General features: G+C 35.7%; 1 protein-coding gene across 1 annotated transcript; it reads left to right on the top strand.

The window, feature by feature from the left end:
* Window positions 1–1422: 1422 nt before the first annotated feature.
* Window positions 1423–9174, top strand: LOC132545274 (sentrin-specific protease 2-like). The gene is made up of 9 exons (XM_060208948.1): window positions 1423–1621; window positions 1878–1991; window positions 3429–3488; window positions 3649–3711; window positions 4011–4159; window positions 4572–4703; window positions 5120–5268; window positions 5968–6088; window positions 8174–9174. The coding sequence occupies exons 1-9, from the start codon at window positions 1423–1425 to the stop codon at window positions 8450–8452; spliced, it is 1266 nt and encodes a 421-aa protein (XP_060064931.1). The 3' UTR covers window positions 8453–9174.
* Window positions 9175–22182: the final 13008 nt, after the last annotated feature.

The following is a 22182-nucleotide window of genomic DNA, read 5'->3' as shown; positions in this document are numbered from 1 at the left end:
CATTCTTTGTGTGTGCTTACAAATACCGTAAATGCTTTTGCATGAGTTCAGATTCTAGCTCACTTCAATCTATGATGAAGAAAAAGATGACCGTTATTGCAAACTTTCTTGTATAGTAGTGGTTGTTTTACACAGAATTACTAAAACAGGAAACTGGCAATGGTAATATTGTTATAAACATGACATACACTTAGCCCATGTCGTATACAGAACATTATATTTGTTAAATACCAAACATATTTTTATACATTTATGGCATTTACAATACATGAAATTTTTCTCTCAGTGAATTTGTTTTAGTGCATTTCGCTCAAATAGCATAGGGCTAAGATCGATTGCACTAATCCCTATTTCAGTGTCCTTCTAAAGCAGTACTTTATATTTGAGGTTATCGGCTGCATTTTGTCAATGCACAAAAAATTGAGTGCTCCAAAATAAATACATTTATTTCTGAAATTGATTAACACAGGGTACACCTACATTGGTATCCACTGAATTTGTATCGTGTGGTTTCAATTAAAAGGAATATTTTTATGTTGTTTTGTAGAATCTCCCAAGTACTCCACTTCCAGGTTTGAAGTTTTGGAAAGAATTCAAGGTTAGTAAGAGTACCAAACCAACTGTAACCTTTTTAGCAGGAACAGGTGTAGAGGATTGGAATTGCTATAAGCAATGTCCATCCATCTTTCCACTTTTCTATCTGTATGGGTTAATATTTATGAAGTAGTGTGTCACATACATCATTGTACCCAATGCAGGTCACTGTGATCTACATTTTCACCTTCATCTAAACATTTAGTTCAGCCCTATCCGGCGGGGGGCACTGTGATTTGCCAAATCATGTCATTTATTGTACATTTTCCCCCCTCACCTTGTTGATAACACCTTGAAACAGGTAGGTATTGCATTCCAACTGTGTACTGTTCTTCATGTGTTGTTTATCTGTTCAGTTATTATATTTCCTTCTTTATCAAGACTAATTTATGTTTTATGCAATATGAGGGAGTATGAATGTTTTAAAATTACCAGTAGTTTCTTGGAAATCATGCAGAAATATTTATAATGAATGAAAGCAAAATCCCTAAATTTGTTTTAAAGTGAAGAACCATCATCAGGAAATAAATAAAGAAGTAAAGCTGTGCTCCTGAATCCAAAGTTAAGAATGTATGATATTGTAACCACTGTTAAGTCTTAATGGTTGAAACTGCTTAATGATGTATAAATCAATTAGGACTATTTAAACATAAGTGTTATGTTACATAATTTACACACAGTGTGTATATGTATAGTAGTGAACACTTTAAAGTTAAGAAGTAAGATAAAACTTATATCCCTTTTACCTATCTTCTCTGATTTTACTAAAACTTTTATGTATTTTTTCATCATGGTAACAAAATCCATATAACCTGATTACAAACAGCTATGACAAAGAAGATGTCAAAGGAAGACTGGATGGAATTGGTCCAGAAAGCAAAGGAGACATCTAGCTTTTCCTTTGACAACACTAGCAGGACAGCCCATGCTGTGTTGGATGAGTGCTGTGATGAAGAAGAGCAACACAGCCTCATTCAGGATATATCAGACCTGGCTCCAACAGAGTTAAACATGAATAGCAAATTAAGTTGTCTTACCTCCTGCTGTGTTTATTGGGTAGGTATAAAATTGATGTAACCAATAAGTATAGTTAACCAATGGTAATATAAGTTAAATGACTGATTTCAACTTTTGAGAATAATATTTGTAAGGGTGGAAGGTTTGGATAACTGTCCAGCTCTTAACACAGAAGGAAAGAAATCAAGTAATCAAGGTTGTTCTATACATTTCTTCATCTATGTAATTCAAGAAAAATACTTGTTTTATTTTTCCATTTTTTTTAGTCAAGCAAGGCAGATTTGACCTAAAGAGGGACCTAAAAAAAGAAACTGAGGAAGCAGCTGCCGCATTTCGAGAAATGATAGAAGCACTGAAAGCCATTGATAAATTACAATCAGGTGTTTTTAGTATGATAATATTAAAAAGGGCATTGTTATTAAGAATGATACAATATTTTGCTCATTTTGTATTTTTTCACCTTTTATGTACAAGCAAAGAAAACAAAGATGAAAAATGACAGAAATGACTACAAAAATGTACTTACTGAAATTATCAGGGCAATGTGTAATTGACAGTTAATTTTCATTTAGAGCTTGAATTTTGCTTCACAAATTCCTGAACCTCCATTTTTTTTATCAAATACTTTTAATTATAATAAATATTGTTAATTTTTCTACAACAGAAATCATTTTTAAAGATTTTGATATATTATAAGCTAATATTCCTTGGTATTTCAGTAACAATTTCTTTTTATACGCCCACCTGAAAGGTGGGGGTATATTGGCATCACTCCGTCCGTCCGTCCGTCGGTTCGTCCGTCCGTCAACATTTATCTTGTCTGCAGTTTTTCTCCAGAACCACTGAAGGGATAATAATGAAACTTCCCAATAATATATAAAGGATAAAGGTCTAGAGCCGAGTCGATTTTAAAACTCATCTGATCAGTAGTTGCGGAGTTACGGCCCTTTATCCTTTAAATACAGTAACATTCATCTTGTCCGCAGTTTTTCTCCAGAACCACTGAAGGGATATTAATGAAACTTCCCAATAATATATAAAGGATAAAGGTCTCGAGCCGAGTTGATTTTAAAGTTCATCTGATCAGTAGATGCGGAGTTATGGCCCTTGATCTTAAAGAACTTCTTTAAATACAGTAATACATTAGTCAAATGGCCATTACGTTAAGATATCATTGTCAAACAAGTATTCCTATTGGTATGGAGTTTTAAGGGATCACCTATTCATCCATATTGGTTTTGTATTCAACGGACCATAATGAAGGCTTCTGATTGGTTGAAATTTCGATAGTGGTGGCTTCTGATTGCGTGAAATTTAGATATTGTCTAATGTTGATGAAAATTGGCATGTAGCGGTTTTAAAGGATCACAAATTCAACTATACATTGTATAATGGTTTTGTGCAATATTTATTTATATACCGCAACTAATTATTATGATTTCTTGCACTTTCAATCTCCATGCATAAGGAATACAAATATAGCTGTATAGTGCTACTGTTACATGCGAAATTCCCCTTACATCACTACAAGTACATGCACATACTACTATACTGCTTGCTGCATGCTTATAATATCGCTACTGCTTGCCTTTTGTACTTGTAAATTCCTAGACAGTTCATATGTAATAATTTACATTTATCTCGTCAATGACTCCATCTGCCAAATTCTTGTTTTGTGAATGTTGACTCGAAAGATCAGGTGGGCGTATCATGTACCGTACTCGGTACTCTTGTTTATACTTAAAATAAAAATTATCAAATTGAAATACATTTTAGAAATAAATATTTGCATAATATTGAAAATATATTTTTCTCAGAACCAGTGCCTTCTGTGTCAGATTCTCTGCCATCAGTTTTGCTGGAGCAGAGGAGTACAAGTGAGTACTTTTGAAATATCGATTACAGCAGTGTTTACAATTAGAAATTAATTTAGTTTAAAACAAGAAATGGAGATAGCAATATTCATGCCATGTATATCATACATAAACTTTGAATACGACTTTGCAAACTTTTTTTTTAACTTTTCATGAAATGAAGAACTAAAGCTGAAGAAAGGAAAAAGGGTCAGGTTTAATCTCCCTTCAACTGTTGATCACAAAGGTAAGATGCTGTCCTCTCTGATCAAAAGTGGAAATAGCATGTGCAACAGATATAAATGAAATTGAAATCTTCAGCACATCCTTTGGGTTGTTAAAAGTAATTTATTTCAATCATAATGTGTTTCTTTGTAAATCTATTACTTTCATAAATTGATCACGAATCTGCTAGTAAGTTTTAAAATATAAAATGAAATATCATTTTCATGCCTACAAGTACAATATTTTATCTATATAAAGTACTTGGGTATAATACCCCAGTAGATACAGTTCAGCTAAATAAAAGTTTTATATTGTATTAAGACAAGTCACTGGAGGACCTTATCAACGTGGAGATCATGCAGTCAACATCAGCTCCTCTTAAGAAAAACTGCAGATACCATGTCTGTGGAGAAGTGTTGGGCATGAAGGATTTCCTTACCCTGAAAAATCCCAAGTGGCTTAATGATAAGGTAAAAGGCAGGACATTATATTCAAACAATCGTAGTCTGAGAATTTTCAGTTTAGGGAGCCTCTGACAGGGTAACATGGATACTTGTGACCAATTTCATAATCAATATCAAATGGAAATTAGATCATTTATATCCTATGTGATCAATGACTCTGGAAAATGTACAAAATGGAAGTTTCTGTGTCAGAAATTGAAGTCAATTTAATTCAATATCATTGGTACCCAAAGTTAATTCGTAATAACAAGATAATTATGATAAAGCATAATTCAAATAGTATTGCCAGATTGCCAAATATTGTTCAGTAATGAAATAGTCATACCTGCAAGCCTAAAAATAATTTTTAAAAGTCAAATTGATTAGATATTATGTTCAAATTACACAATTTAGATGCTTCAATTATTTTTGTTGTTAGGTTATCAATGCATATTTGGCAGTTCTTCAGAGGGAACAGAATCTAAAGATCATTGACCATGTTTTTGCCATGCCGTCCTACATGGCAGTGTTATGGGGCCAAGGCAAAATAGACCATTGGCTCTATTCTGATGTAAGTATAAATGGCCCAATAATTTCATTTGAGAATCATTTAAACAAGTTGTTACTTAGTGTAAATTATATCAGTAATGATTTGTAATTCTACTTCTTTGTTTTGTAATATTGTCATAATTAATTTTGACAGTTACATGTACTCTTTACCAAGTGATGGATCCGTAGATATTTCTTTGATTACCTAATGTCCAGGTTTCTCTCTTTGAAAATGTGTTTGAACCTGTACAGAAAAGGCAGATGTAATTATTTTTTTGTTTAGCATACACTGTATGTGTTTTTGATATTGTACGGCTATTTGTTTAAGTATATCCTAACAGAAGTTTTTTGTACATGTTCAAAACATTATTATATCTATGAGCCAAAGCAAAGAGGCTATGGATGGATAAGTTTTGATGAATTAATTGATTAATTCAGGTTAAGTTTGCAATGTACAAATGGATATTCCTGCCAGCAAACGTGAGTGGGAATCACTGGGTCCTCCTTGCAGCCAATGTACCTCAAGCAGCTGTGTCTGTGCTCGACTCCATGGGTGGCAACAATCAGGCACTTATTGAGAACTGGAAGTAAGCATTATAATATTCGAGCACCACGTTAGATAAGCTTTTTAGGTCATCTGACCCGAAGGGTCATGATGACCTATAGTCATCATGCTTCGTCGTCCCGTCCGTCGTCTTTTCATTCAAACGACTTCTTCTCCGGCCCAGAGTGTTGATATTTGGCCCATAGTGCTGGCATGGTAAACTTTTCATTCAAACGGCCAAAAGGCCCAGAGTGTTGATATTTGGCCCATAGCATGCTGGCATGGAGCCCTACCAAGTTTGTTCAAATTAATGACCTTGACCCACTTTCAAGGTCACAGGGGTGAAATATGTTAAAATCTTTAAACAACTTCTTCTCAATAACCAAAAGTCCCAGAGTGCTGATATTGGGCCTGTAGCATGCTGGGATGAAGGGCTACCAAGTTTGTTCAAATGAATGACCTAGACCCACTTTCAAGGTCACAGGGTCAAATATGTGAAGGGCTACCAATTTTGTTGAAATAAATATCCTCTTTCCTGTTTCAATGTTGCTGTGCTTTAGTTTGTAAGAATCTTAGACAACTTCTTAAAATGGAAAAGAAAAAATCATATGTAGGTCTTTGTAGTCAGATGACCGTTAAGGCCCATGGGCCTCTTGTTGACAGATGCAGTAATTTTGAATTTGTTTAGTAAACTTTTATATGATATCTCAGCTAAGTATAATAAATTTATACATTTGCACAGAAGGTACATGACCATACGCTCAGAAAAAACTGGAGAACTCGGAAATAAAGTATGGAAAACTGGGGATCTGGTGTCTTCCAGACAGAAAGATGGCAATGCTTGTGGGTCCTTTGTGATGCTGGTAAGGATTGTTAGCCAGAACAAGAGGCCCAATGGGCCTGTATCGCTCACCTGCCAAAGCATGTCAGAAAGTTAAAATTGTACTTTCATGTTACCTTGAAATTGGGTCAAGGTCATTCATTTCAACAAACTTGGTTGCACTCCAGCTACAGGCTTAATATCAGTACTTTGGGCCTTATAATGTTTATTGAGAAGAAGTCGTTTAAATATCTTAACATATTTGACCCCTGTGACCTTAAAAGTGGGTCCAGGTCATTCATTTGAAGAAACTTGGTAGGGCTTCATCCCAGCTTGCTACAGATCCAATATCAGCACTCTGGGCCTTTTGGTTATTGAGAAAAAGTTGTTTAAAGATTTTAACACATTTGACCCCTGTGACCTTGAAAGTGGGTCAACGTCATTCATTTGAACAAACTTGGTAGGGCTTCATCCCAGCTTGCTACAAGCGAAATATCAGAAGCCTGGGCCTTCTAGTTATAGAGAAGAAGTTGGTTGAATAGAAAAGTTGACGCCAGACGGACGGCCGGACGACGGACGCTGCACCACGGCATAAGCTCACTTGCCCTTCGTGCAGGTGAGCTGAAAACCGCAACTCCTTATGATATTGACATAATTGTTAGAAAATAATTATGAGATACGGTAATTGCATTAAACTCTAGTCATAAACCTGGATTATTTTTTAAATTATGTTTTTAACTCATCCAGCCCAAAAGGCCAAGTGAGCTTAGGCCATTGCAAGCACCATACCGTCCGTCTGGCCGTTATACTATTTTAATGCCCCTGCCATTTATTGCCAGGGGCATATAGCATTGCCCATGTCGGTCCGTCCCGTCCCGTCGCTTCCCAAATCAGTATATAACAGTATATACCAATTTTCATGAAACTTCATACAAACATCAAGTATGGAAAGACCTCATGCAGTGTTGAGTTTCTCGGCATTCTACAAATGGCCACCAGGGGGAGATAACTGAAAAAAGATGAACATCATCTGATTTCTACATAATTTGGTACTTGTGGGTTTTAAGGCATAAGGAAGACAATGGTTACCTCTGTTTTTCAAAAAGACAAAATGTCCACCTTGGGAAGATAACCCTCTACTATGGGGAGATAACTCTTACACCAAAAATTGAATTAATGTCCTATTTTGCGGAAAATTGGTATAAAGGGGTTTGGTGCCATTACAAACTGCATAGTGATGTCTGTTTTGTAAATAGAAAACTAATTCCCCACCAGGGAGAGATAACTCGAAACATCATGAACATCATCAGAGTTATACAAAATTTGGTATATAGGGTTTTTTGGACACAAAGAAGCTAGTTTAATTATCAAACTTCATACAAATATAAAATTAATTGAGAGACCTCAGGCAGTGAGGATTTCAATGTTTCCAAGGTCGAGGTCACTGTTGGTATTAATAGATCCCAAAGAAACCCTATCTTATGTACAATTTAAAATTGATTTACATGGGGGCGGGGGCATCTATGTCTTACAGACATTTTCTAGTTTTCTATTTAAACAACTTATTATTGCAACAACCAAAAGGCCCAGGAACATGCTATTTGGCTGAAAGGTTCCTTGGATGAAGTTTGTAAGAAAAATGACCTTGACCCGTATTAGAATGAAATATGTTAAATCATTGAAATAACTTCTGATGATTAACTTAAACATTTAAAGTTATATTTACATGGAAGGTTCCATAGAGGAAGCCCAGCAAAGTTGATAAAAAAACTATCACCCATATTAAAGGTTGATGTGTCAAATTTGTTTACACGACCTATTCTAGTGACCAGAACATCTTGAAGCATTGTTTAAGGAAAAGAAAAGCACTTAGATCCCTTGTTTGCCAACTTGTTATTATGCCTAGCGATACTGGTCCTCTGGGTCTCTTGTTACAAATTTATGGTTGGATTGAACTATAATAGAACTATTGAACTGACCATCATGGAAGTTGTAATTTAAAAATCTAATACTGTTCAATGATGTCATTTAGTGCTTTTACAGTGAACTTAAGTTTTAACATATGTAACATTAAACACAGACATGAATCTAAATAGTTTATGTAATGTTTAGTTTTCTTGTTTTACAGAATGCTCTTGCGCTGTCCAAGAATATGGACCTTAAGGATGTCTCACATTCCCTTTCTCTGAACATGAGGGAGTTTGTGTGGTGCAAACTACTTGCAGCATCTGAAGAGCCTCCTTCTCAAAGGAGCAAATGTGACATGGTGGGCTGTACCTCCCCAAAAAGAGCAACATGGGTTGCATGCAACGTTTGTGGGAGATGGTCACATCTGCCTTGTGTAGGACTTAAAGATGCTCCGAGGAGTGACTACATTTGCCCCATATGTGTTGCTCAGTATCAGTGAGCGTTTTTACCAAGTGTCATCGTCATCTGAATAACCAATAGTAGCATTATTTTTGTATCATAATATTTTTGAGAACTATTCATGTGCAGTGAAGTATTTCAAATGATTGTGACATTCAAGGTTATTACAAGCATACGAAGTATTGTAGTACAATTCACAACTAGGAAGGAAGGGAAACCTACTTGTGAATTTTGAAAAACATTCATACTGTACTTCTGGAGAATAGTGATAACCAACTTGCCAGTCAAAATCCAAGATGGCGGCCAGCGGCCATGTTGCTTCTTGAATCAGCCCAAAAAAAGACAATTGGACAACTAGGAACCGAGATGGGCCTACATATCAAATGTGAAAAAAGATTCATTCAGTAATATCTGAAAAATAGTGATAACGAAAGACAGTACAATGCACAACGGGAGAGGGGAACCTACAAAAAAAATGGAAAAAAAAGTGGTAACAAAATGGACTGACCATGGACCAGAACCAAAGGCAAACTTGAACATCCTACTTTCTTATGATGGTGGGCTGCAAATTAGGAATCAAATGCCAGTGAAGGCAGTGAGAGAGTCTTGATCTGGTTCTATCTGTTGTGATATTGAAATGAAAACAAATAAAAACCAGACAATGATGTGTGAGAGTGTAGATCTGGTGGTATCTGTTGTAATATTGAAATGACAACAGATAGAACCAGAAAATGATGTGACAGGGTGTAGATCTGGTGGTATCTGTTGTAATATTGAAATGACAACAGATAGAACCAGACAATGATGTGAGAGAGTGTAGTGTTGTAATATTGAAATGACAACAGATAGAACCAGACAATGATGTGAGAGAATCTGTTGTAATATTGAAATGACAACAGATAGAACCAGACAATGATGTGAGAGAGTGTAGATCTGGTGGTATCTGTTGTAATATTGAAATGACAACAGATAGAACCAGACAATGATGTGACAGGGTGTAGATCTGGTGGTATCTGTTGTAATATTGAAATGACAACAGATGATGATGTGAGGGAGTGTAGATCTGGTGGTATCTGTTGTAATATTGAAATGACAACAGATAGAACCAGACAATGATGTGAGGTGGTATCTGTGTAATATTGAAATGACAGATAGAACTAGACAAAGATGTTAGGGAGTGTGGTATCTGTTGTAATATTGAAATGACAACAGATAGAACCAGAAAATGATGTGAGGGAGTGTAGATGACAACAGATAGAACCAGAAAATGATGTGAGGGAGTGTAGTGGTATCTGTTGTAATATTGAAATGACAACAGATAGAACTAGACAAAGATGTTAGTGTCTGTGTAATATTGAAATGACAACAGATAGAACCAGAAAATGATGTGAGGGAGTGTAGACGGGTGGTATCTGTTGTAATATTGAAATGACAACAGATAGAACCAGAAAATGATGTGAGGGAGTGTAGATCTGGTGGTATCTGTTGTAATATTGAAATGACAACAGATAGAACCAGACAATGATGTGAGAGAGTGTAGATCTGGTGGTATCTGTTGTAATATTGAAATGACAACAGATAGAACCAGAAAATGATGTGAGGGAGTGTAGACTGGTGGTATCTGTTGTAATATTGAAATGACAACAGATAGAACCAGAAAATGATGTGAGGGAGTGTAGATCTGGTGGTATCTGTTGTAATATTGAAATGACAACAGATAGAACTAGACAAAGATGTTAGGGAGTGTAGACTGGTGGTATCTGTTGTAATATTGAAATGACAACAGATAGAACCAGAAAATGATGTGACAACAGATAGGGATGTAGATCTGGTGGTATCTGTTGTAATATTGAAATGACAACAGATAGAACCAGAAAATGATGTGAGGGAGTGTAGACTGGTGGTATCTGTTGTAATATTGAAATGACAACAGATAGAACCAGAAAATGATGTGAGGGAGTGTAGATCTGGTGGTATCTGTTGTAATATTGAAATGACAACAGATAGAACCAGAAAATGATGTGAGGGAGTTGTAATATTGTAGATGTGAGGGAGTGTAGACTGGTGGTATCTGTTGTAATATTGAAATGACAACAGATAGAACCAGAAAATGATGTGAGGGAGTGTAGATCTGTTGGTATCTGTTGTAATATTGAAATGACAACAGATAGAACCAGACAATGATGTGAGAGGATGTAGATCTGGTGGTATCTGTTGTAATATTGAAATGACAACAGATAGAACCAGACAATGATGTGTGAGAGTGAAGATCTGGTGGTATCTATTGTAATATTAAAATGACAACAGATAGAACCAGACAATGATGTGAGAGGGTGTAGATCTGGTGGTATCTGTTGCAATATTGAAATGACAACAGATAGAACCAGACAATGATGTGTGGGTGTGTCGACTGGTGGTATCTGTTGTAATATTGAAATGACAACAGATAGAACCAGAAAATGATGTGAGGGAGTGTAGATCTGGTGGTATCTGTTGTAATATTGAAATGACAACAGATAGAACTAGACAAAGATGTGTGTAGACTGGTGGTATCTGTTGTAATATTGAAATGACAACAGATAGAACCAGAAAATGATGTGACAGGGTGTAGATATGGTGGTATCTGTTGTAATATTGAAATGACAACAGATAGAACCAGAAAATGATGGGAGGGAGTGTAGACTGGTGGTATCTGTTGTAATATTGAAATGACAACAGATAGAACTGATACAGTGAAATGACAACAGATAGAACTTGATGTGTGAGAGTGTAGTTCTTGTTCACATTGTCTGTGTTGCAATTTAATAAGGGCAGAGATGTATGTATATCTCATGTGTTATATATATGCCTCTGATATGGGTGTTCTTTACTTACTGCATCTCTCTGATGGATGTAAACACATACATATAACATAATTAATTATTGAGTTAAAACAGTTATTATTTTACGTTTATGCTTCTTTCATATTGCTTGAATTAACATGTTATATGGATTTGTTAATAAACAGCTATGAACAGTTGATATTTTCTCTCATTTTTTTGTCATGAGAACTAGTCATTGTCTAAAATGGGGATATACCAAAATTATTGCTCGAGTCACATACACACGTACAATGTAGACTACTGTACCGTACTTACAGTGTACTTATTGCAGCCGAAGGAATATACCTTTTAAACTACAGATTTGACACATGTTATATACCAGCAAAGTATTATGTTGAATGAAATATATTAATAGAAACCGAAAGTACAGAAGTGCGCATGCCGAAAAAAATACACTTCCTGTTCTGGTGCTATCTGTTGTAATTTTCCCCGTCCCCCTTGCAACTGCTGTTACTGTTACGCTCCATAGAACGCTAACAGTATGCTCCATCTATCTCCCTCCAAACTCTGACTTTACAAACAACCAACTAGAAGAACTCCTTTAATGGTCACAACAATCTTTGGGGTTCACTCGACACTAATGACTGGAACACATTGAAAATCATGTACCCCATTGGAAATTATATAAAGCAGATTGAAGTAAATTTGAACATCTCGGTACCAAAATTCTCAACACCATTGATTTCTTGAATTGAGAAGACCCGACAAGAATCCTTTACTACCGAACTTCTTGAGATAGCCGAAGAATGTATACCAAAATCTAAAAGACAATGCAATAAAAAAAAACCTTGGATTAAAGAAGATTGTGATAAAGCTATTTGAAATAGGAAACTCGTTATGAGGTAATTCAAAAACAACCCCACAATCGATAGCTTAAACAACTACAAAATTACTTGGGTGAAAGCCCGTCGTGCTATACGATTTCACATTTGTTTTTTTATTTCTTTTTGGATCGCTGTGTGTTTTACCGTTTGATGATCCTAATGACCTCTTAGGTATTGATGGGCCGTTAAGAATGTAATACTATTGATTATAATTAAACAAATTTTAAAAGCTCAGTGGCAGTATGATTTGAATTCCTATACCAATAACAAACTGCACTCCGTTAAACCTGTTATCGGTGAATGGTGTCCGGGCTATAGAGACAACCACCGAGACGAATGTGTTTGTGCCCGTCTTCGGATGGGTCATACACACCTTACACATTCATATATCTTGAAATTTTGTATTTTGTATTTAATTTTAATACCTTATACCAAAAAATATTTACAGTTAAGCTGATTATAATCATCAAATAATTTAAAGTCTTGCTTTTGAAAGGAAATGGTGTTTATGATAGCAATAAATGGTATTTTTCTGCAATTATGAAATCAGAATTAGCACAATGCAAACGTTCATTGTTTGCATGAAATGAAATGGCTGCGAGAGCTCAGTCGGTTTGAGCGCTGGTCAGTGTGGTCACTATCCTCGGGTAAAGATCTGAGGTGCGTGTTCGACATTCGCTGTCGGTGTTTCTTGGGAAGCCGTTGGTTGTGTCCTTGAATGACATGCGACAGTCCTCCTGGATGTTCGGTGAGGTAGTTACTAAGTATTACAAGGAGACCCCGCCTCAAAATGACCACGGCAGTTAACAGGTGATACAAACATCAAATGAACACCTTAATAATACGGGTACCTAACTATACAATGCACTTTCACATTTTGTGGTATTCAACTCACTAAACATAAAATTATATACTAAAGAAAATTATAGGAACATCAGTAAAAAAGTATATTCTATAGTTCAGATGAAGAGATGGAACCAATGATTAACTCATAATTCATTCACACTCACAGATGTTATATAAATTCTGTTATAATTATAGTATATCATTGCTGATCTATCAGTATAGATTTAGTTAATTAACGATTAATAAACATATAATTTTCTATTCACCAACATTAAATCCCTGTGTCAGTGATATATAATACATTACCTGATGGTAGCTATGTATATATTGTCAGGACATTCATGAATTATGTATTCATGAAACATCATTTTACACTATATATCGTTTGTATTTTCACATTTTTAAAAAAATAATTATCCTGACTTTTCTTTGCAAATTTCAATAAATCCTGAATGTATTACCAAGTATATTATCTGCCAATATTTCCATATTTTTCAGTTGCTTACAGATTAAAATGAAAACATTATCATCAGAAATACAAGAAAACAGATTCTTTTCTGTGTGACCAGAATGACCACAAGCCACAGAAAGCATGACTTAAGGACAGTCGCATGCCTATGACATCCTTAAATCAATCACATCAAAATGGAAAAGATGAATCCAGATTTGTTTGATACAATGGGAATGGATTCTGTTAGGATGGTGTGTGTAAATGACGAAATAATATCAAAATTTGGCAAGAACATACTTTCTTGCAAAGGAAAAGATCACAATCCTTTTACCTGTGCCAGAATGAGGGAAATAGGAACATTATTGGAGAAAGTGAGACAAACAGATAAAACCATAATCTATGACAGTGAAGGATATGTTGCATGCAGCAAAGTTTGATATGTGACATTCCTTCATTAGCATTAAAACTTGGTCACTCTCTAAGGAAAAAAAAAAGAAAAAATCAGGAGAAGTTGGGAGAATGACAAATGAAAATTACACCAACAGATCAGCTGTTGGACATTAAGGTAACCAGGATATCTTTGAGATTGATGATTGAAGAATCCAGGAAGTTTTCGAAGTACACATCTCAGAAAACACATAGCTACGTTGCCACAGGTATGTAGCTACATATGATATTTTCCAGAGTTAAAATGGCAAGTTTCTTTGTTTCTGTCAAATAACATACTTCAGATACCTGTGTCAGGTTTTAATCAAACGTGGTACATTTCTTTCTGTAAACAAGATCTTACATGAGTTGCCATTGATTGTTTATCCCTTATGAGAAGAATATTATCTGTATCCCAGAAAACCTTACAGGCCATAACCTTCCCAGCTGATTAGCATGCGATAATATGCGCTTTCTGTGCTCCCGGTCATTTGTCAGAATGCATAGTACCCAATGGGCAATAAGCTTTCTTATTGTGTTATGTATAAATTTTGTGTATCAATCCAAATTCAAATGTGCCTTGTTTACATGCATTGTATCATGTTGATTGTTTACATAGAAACATGTTTATAATTATTTGTCACAATATGTGCATTTTTTTCTAGAAAGCTCGGTTACTAGAATGACCTGTGTGTTTCCGGAAGTTTCTAAATCTAGAATGTTCGGTTATTAGAATTACCTGGGTGTTTCCGAAAGTTTCTAGAGACACATGTAAACAAGCTAGGTACCTGCTAGTCTAGAATCGGCTAGACAATAACTTTCTAGAAACCTTTTTTGTATATAAACATGATGGAACCGAGCCTGAGCAGCCTTTTCGATGTATTAACATCTTGAGTGAACTTACATTGAGACTACAGTCTGTAAAGTGTGGACTTTTTCAGTGATAGTGTCTTGTGGACTTGCAGTTATATATACTCAGCGAGGAAACCATTCTTGTCCGGATTATTCTTTGGTTACCCTGTTTTCTGGACAATGTGATTTTTTCTGGAGCTGGAGAATTTCTACGGAAAGATAAGTTCGGTCTTTTGAATAGTAAGTAGCTAGCTCTGTCCACCATCACACTATTTTTAAGTTTACTGCATACAATTTATTTGATATTTAATTGTTGACTTTTAACCTAGCTGTTGGGTTTTATTTGCTGTTCGTTAATTCCGAAACGTAACAATTGCAAGATCCCAAGAATGGAATGTACTCTTTCCTATGAAATGCCAACTGTACTATAACTTTCTGTAACTCATCTGTCAGTCATAAAAAAAATATCAGAATTTATTGACCAATCCTTGGGTTGCAACAGTGACAAGCTTGCATTCTCAAGGCTCTGTCTGCCGCATTTAAATTCCGCCACCCATCATTTTACTGTAGCATATTAAGGTGCATCTTTCCATAGTGTTGCTACCATATCCTTAATATCCATACCCTAAAGTGTTAAACCATTTTATGCAAATAATGGATCACTGTTCTTTCTCCGATTTTGTCCATTTTGAAAAAAGCGGCTTTTTTATTATAGAACTCCCCATTTTTAATTGACATTTTTTTTTATCTATTTATATATATACTATGTCGTCACAACACGTCCTCGCGCATTCGTCATAATGATCATTCACACTGACATCAGATATGCACCGATACAAAAGAAACGACACGCATATCTGTATAAAAAAACCGATTGTGACAGTTAAAATGAATAGTAACACAATACTTTTCGCTCAAGGGAGATAGCCCTGTGTTGTATACACCTAAGTATACTGGTCAGGTAGTATAAATTTAGCCGGTGATACTGATACGAAATCTGGTTTTGTTACAATTCCGGAATTCCAAATCCGGAGTCCGGCTCCGTTTGTAAATATTGTTAGTTGCGTTATGTTGGTTTCCGGTTAATAAAATGGAGGGAAAACACGACACGTTGTTCAGATGCTGTTTTAATTTAAAGATGTACCAACGGCAACCCTCACACCCACAGCCAGCGAGTTATGCCCCCGCCTTTGACCCAACATGGTGGAGAATCCTCTTTTCCGTATTTGTGGTAAACATTTTTCATATTTTTGACTGAAATTGACAGTCATTGTTGATTCGTGTGATCATGAGTGTAAAAACTATTCGCCACGTGGTTCCAGAATCTTACATTCATGGATAACTTTTTGAGTGACAGTTTTCGATTCAGTTCCCATGTATATGATGATGATTGTGATATACTAAATGAAGATTTTTTACGGGAGAACGCCATAAAAGAAAATTCTTTTAGACATTACACAGACACCGCCAAATTAAGGATGGTTATATCCAATTGTCGTAAATTCTCAGGCCTGTCACATGAAAATGCGGGGAATTTCCTTACGGAGTTTCAATCATGCGTGAGTCTATATTCGTTAGATGATCCTAAAGACGACGAGAGTGCCCCTGAACATCTTCTCCTACAAGGTCCAGCACGAACATGGCTTTCAACAAACAATTTGGGCACCAAATCCTGGACATTAGTGCATGATTGTTTTAAGCAGAAATACTTAGATTTTTCGGTGTCTGATCCCTCTCTGTTATTAGAGACGAACAATTTTATGACAATGAATTTAAGCACTCGTGAACCATTGGAAGATTTCCATGCCAGGTTGGTTGAATCAGGACAACGTATCGGGAAAGGTGACGTAGAAATCTTGTCTAAATTCATCTCATCTCTGCCAGACCAGCTCGCATTCTTTGTTCGAGCAGGAAACCCAAATGATAGTCCAGCAGCGTTGGCATCTGGAAAAATGGGGGAAGTCTATGTTTACAGACAACACAAACCATCAGTGGCCCAGCTTAACACCAGTACGGTGTAGATAAATTGACAGAACTTGTAACAGATTTACTTCATACAAAAGAATATAGATCTAGAGATCATCAGCTTGAAGATAGCCCAGTGTGTTACAAATGTGGGGGTCGGGGGCATAGACAGTTTCATTGCCTCTGGACCGGACAGTATTCAGCTCAACCACAGTCCTGCTGACAATTGTGTGGTCAGTTTGGCCATATTGCCACAGCATGTGTAAGGAACTTTCAGCCCAACATCCCACTTCCAAGTCGACCAGAATTCGGGAAACTTGCCTCCCCCGAGGGTCACAGGTCGCGTCCCCTCGGGAAAACAATGGTAAATTGCTCGCGACATCGCAGTGTCGAACCTACTCGACCTACTCGTGACAGAGAACAGGACTGTTGTTATACTGATTTCACACTAAAGAATAATACGGCCACAGAGACTGACAAAACAAACAGTTCTGAAGATGAAGACTTTGAGTTAGTTCAAGGACAATACATGTATCTTCCTGTGAAAATTGGGACTCAAAACATTACAGCATTATTAGACAGTGGTAGTGTGGTATTAATGTGATGTCAGAATGTTTGTATGAACAATTACCACCTAATGTGAAGAGTATGATAAATTTTGATGATGCTATTGACATAGGTTTAGCAAATACTACAAAAGTAAAGGTCACAGGTTCTGCACATATACAGGTCAAGACACCTTATGGTGGTAGCACAGTAAATGTTTATATTCTACCTCAGACATCTCACCCTCTTCTTTTAGGTACAATATTTATGTAGAAACACAAAATTGTTTTAGATTTTGGTTCTCATAATGTAGGTTCAAAGAAATTAAAAGTTAGGAACAAAACTGTACTTGAGATTAAGCCAAACTCTAGTAGTGTAGTATGTGCAAACTATAGTTGACTTGCCTTTGAGAAATAGATAGCCATAGACAGATGCATAATAATATGAAATATAGTTGTTGAAATTATTGTATACGTTAACGAGCCGTATCTGTGAGTGTTTGTACCTAATAGCGCTTTGGTGATTATAAGGTGTATGTGGTTACATATAGGATTTTTCATATTTGTAATATTTCACTATAGCTTGGCTGTATCTGTTCTAATCTGGTTTATGCTCTAATGTGATTGTATACGCATTAGCAACATATATCTATAAAAAAAAATACACTTATATCAGTATATTGAATAAATTAAGATGGTCATTTCTGATGCAGCAACTTGTGAACTGATTGTACATGTATCATTTTCATTAACTTGTAGTTCTTGCATTTTATTATATTATATTATGACCAGTTCTTAAAAAATTGCAAAGTAACAATTTTTTATTCGGCCGGGGGGATGTTGTATACACCTAAGTATACTGGTCAGGTAGTATAAATTTAGCCCGTGATACTGATACGGAATCTGGTTTTGTTACGATTCCGAAATTCCAAATCCGGAGTCCGGCTCCGTTTGTAAATATTGTTAGTTGCGTTATGTTGGTTTCCGGTTAATAAAATGGAGGGAAAACACGACACGTTGTTCGGATGCTGTTTTAATTTAAAGATGTACCAACGGCAACCCTCACACCCACAGCCAGCGAGTTATCCCCCCGCCGTTGACCCAACACCTGTACGCACGTGGACCGTTTCCACGTTGCTGGCCTCGTCTCCTTGTGTGAGGAAAATACTATACTTCCTTCTAGAAAGCTAGGTAAGTTAATATTCGTATTGTTAATGTACTGCAAGTTTTTATAATCTAAAACCGAAATATTTAATTTGCTCGGAAAGTGAGCACGTTGGTTTCGACAGCAAAGATAACATAGGTTCAGCCTGAAAAATCACCGCCTGACAACATTGGTTGTTTTCTCATTCTTTATTTTTTATCTATTTTGTATTTTTTTAAATCTATTTTGTAGTTGAGTAATATCATGATTTGTGTATGTTTAACATTCCTTTATTTTTTTTTTTAATATTCAGGACAAGGTTTATCGTGGATGTATTCCACGAAGCAGGGGAGGATGTAGCAGGGATGAAATTTGCTGGGATTTTTTTATTTGTTTAATTAATAAGTTATAATATCCGTTTTTTAACGCGCCGACTGTCCTTATCTGTACCGTGTTTTCATGTATTGTTAAAACCGTGTCCGTGTATCGTATCCCATGTTGTGATTGGTCATAGTGTTGTGTTACCCGTCAGGTATGTCGTTCTGTTCGTATTCTATGGTGTGGTTTGTAATTGTTCATTGAGTTATTTTTTTTAAATTGGTTCATTCCGTCAGGTCAGTTTGGTGGCTTTTTTTTTTCTTTTGTGTCCGTGCTTTGTTCTTAGTTGGGCCAGTACGTTGTAAAGGACAGACGTGACAATAGTATCGGCGTCCATGGTGTTCATCTGAAAGGCTCTGTTCCATACATAGGTATGTGCAAATGGTATATTTCTGTAGATTTGCTTATTATCAATTAATTACTTTACAAATTAAATCATTTTAAACACTAGTCATGATTGAACACATACACACCAGAAGGAAGTTGGATACCTTTAGGGAGTACAGAACTAATATACATATTATTGTATTAAACTTAATCGAAAAAAAAACTTTCCTATACCCCTTACTCACTCCAAATGTACCTAGGCCTGTACACCTGCACCTGTGTATAGTATGTACAGTTGTGTGTAAACTGAACGTTACTCCCTTGTGCACATGTTGTGCACTAGAATTATGCTACAGGTAAACATGTTGTGCACTAAGGTTGAAGTCACTATACATATTAAACAATCTGGGGGACCAGTCCATTATAAACTAAATATAAGGTAGACAAGGAGTAGACATGTCTCATTATGTATACATAGCTTTACATGCTGGATAATAATGAAGATATCTGCTTAAGAAAATAAAAATAATATGTTCTATATATTCTTTTGTCATTTATAAAGTAACACCAGGGCCCAGTTGTTCAATAAATTATCAACTATACCTTAAACACAAGTAACAACATTCTTCCATCTCAAATAATTTTGTCAATATTGAGGTAAAAACAATTTTACAAGTAACTTACACAGATGTACATTGGTAATAAATTTACTATATAATTTGTATATTCTACCAAGTTTGCATTATGATCTAGGTAATTACATTCAAATGTCTTTCTCAATTGGGCTACTCAAATTGAAAGGCTTCGTTGAAATTATAAACCTGTATACGGCTTGGAACATAAAATTAGTATCGATTATGCCAAAACACCTGCACACCTAGATAGATACTTACATTATTTAACTACAGGTAATTACGTTTGATAATACCATAGAGCATTTCTACCTCATAGCACAGATAATGTGAAGGTTGTCTAGCCTATAATGGAACAGTAGTCTTAAATTATTTTCAAACTCCTGCCTCACCCTATGATAGGTAATTGTTTACCACTTAACCCTTAAGAATTTCTTCCACCATAACTTTTACCAAACAAGTATGCATAAATGCAAAGTTTTACTAAAGTTACATACACATGGTTCTTTAACTCACCAAAGACGATGATATATATTTGCACTTGTGTTGCAAGTTGTGACTTTGAAGGATCAATAAGAGTAGATGACATAATATAACCAGGGCTGTATTGATCTATAACCAAAATTAATATTTGAGTGGTTCAGAGATGTTCATTTTAAAGCATGAAATTCTAGAAAATTTTGTGGCCTCTGTGTGTGTAATGCCTACTTGTGCTAGCAGTTTGGTATTGGAGAGCTTAGCTCTGCCATAATACAACAGTGCCAGCTTACAACAGCTTATTCATTCCCACTTACAGACCTTCTTTTGATTTCTAATCATACATACATTCTTAACTTAAAGTAATATGAAATATATGAATATCTGAATCATTTGAATTTAAAACAATTGTTATTGGTTATTGACTAATATTCTAATGTATATATTATATTGTGTGTTTGGAAACAGTGCAGGGGGTATATCAAAATATAACTTCTAAAAATCTTTCTAAAGGTTTTTAGTTAATGAAATAGATGGCTTAATCAAAATTTCATATTTCAGGGCTCTCTCACCCCATTTTGGGACTGGGGCCTAGGGCCCTTAGAGTTGGGAAAAATAATGGTGTTTTCCTTAGAATTGGGAGAACTTGGGCTCTAAATTGGGAAAACAGATACTATTTTGCATTGTGAATTCGGCCCCAAATCTGGCAAATCAAGAGCCCTGTATTTATACTTTTTATTAAGACTTTTAACTATAATCAGAAACTGGTTTAAATACTTTTAATTTTAGTTTAATTAGGACAAACTATCTCTTTTCAGTTTTTTATCTAAACAAAAAATATATAAAAGACATAGTTCCATATCTATCTTTGTTCCACATCATATACCTAAAATATACCTATAGTGTGTAATGGACCAGTCTACCTGTAATCTCAAGTGCTTAAACCTAGTGCACACTTTGTTTACCTTTAGTTTAAACCTAGTGCACAAACTGTAACCTTTAGCTTACAACTGTTCCATGTATTAATCCCCATAGCAAAAGTCATTCTATTTCCTGCAAATCCATTTCAGAACATGCATCATCATCATCATCATCAGAATGAAACTCATTAGCAACCAGCACTTGTCCAGTCAGTACCAGTACAGGCCCCACATGTGGTACCAGCACCCCCTATGGTCCAGGCTGCCACGATTCAACAAGACAATGGTAATGCTGCAGCTTGTCAATCTTTGGCACGACGGATGGAGGTGATTGAGTCAAAACTGTCCAATCTTGTGTTAAATTCACAGACCCAGCAGCAAAATTGCCAAGGTACAAGTTCTACACGGCGGACATGTTACAAGTGTAAAGGACAGGGCCATACTAAAGCTTACTGTAAATGGAATGGCAAAAGATCCAGCACTCCTGAGATACAGTGTCAAATATGTGAACAATTTGGACATACGGCCACAGTGTGTTTGGGAAACTAGCCAGTCCCAGGCAGTTACAGGCGCCATCGTCTGGGGAGAGACTCAAATGTAAGAAAATTTTTCTTCGGACACTGATATTGATTGTGATCAAGACAATTTTTCTCATTTTTTGTTTATGCCTATTCATATTGGTGTCATGAAAGTGTCAGCATTGTTAGATTCTGGTAGTTCAATTAATTTGATCTCTAAATATTTGTTTGACAAAATACCAAATCATTGTAAAGGAGCAATAAGTAGCTCAGGTCAAGAAAGTATAAAGATGGCCAATCAGGTTGTTAGTGTTGAAGGTCAGTCAAAGGTCAAGGTCAAAATGCATAACAAAGGTACATGTACAATTACAGTGTATATTATTGACCAGGTATCACACCCACTTATTTTGGGTACAGGTTATTTGAAGTCAAACAGTATTGTTCTAGATTTTTCTGACAGATGTGTGAAATCTTCAAAGTTTAATGTGAAATGTAAACAAACAACAGAAATATTGCCCAATAGTGAGGCTATTATTTGGGGAAAGGTACCTGATGGACTTGCATTTAGTACTCAGGGTGTGTG

Source organism: Ylistrum balloti, unplaced genomic scaffold (genome assembly GCF_031769215.1).
Source record: "Ylistrum balloti isolate Yb309-2 unplaced genomic scaffold, AGI_CSIRO_Ybal_v1 Utg369838, whole genome shotgun sequence".
Lineage (NCBI taxonomy): Eukaryota > Metazoa > Mollusca > Bivalvia > Pectinida > Pectinidae > Ylistrum > Ylistrum balloti.
This window is presented reverse-complemented; position numbering and strand designations above follow the sequence as displayed.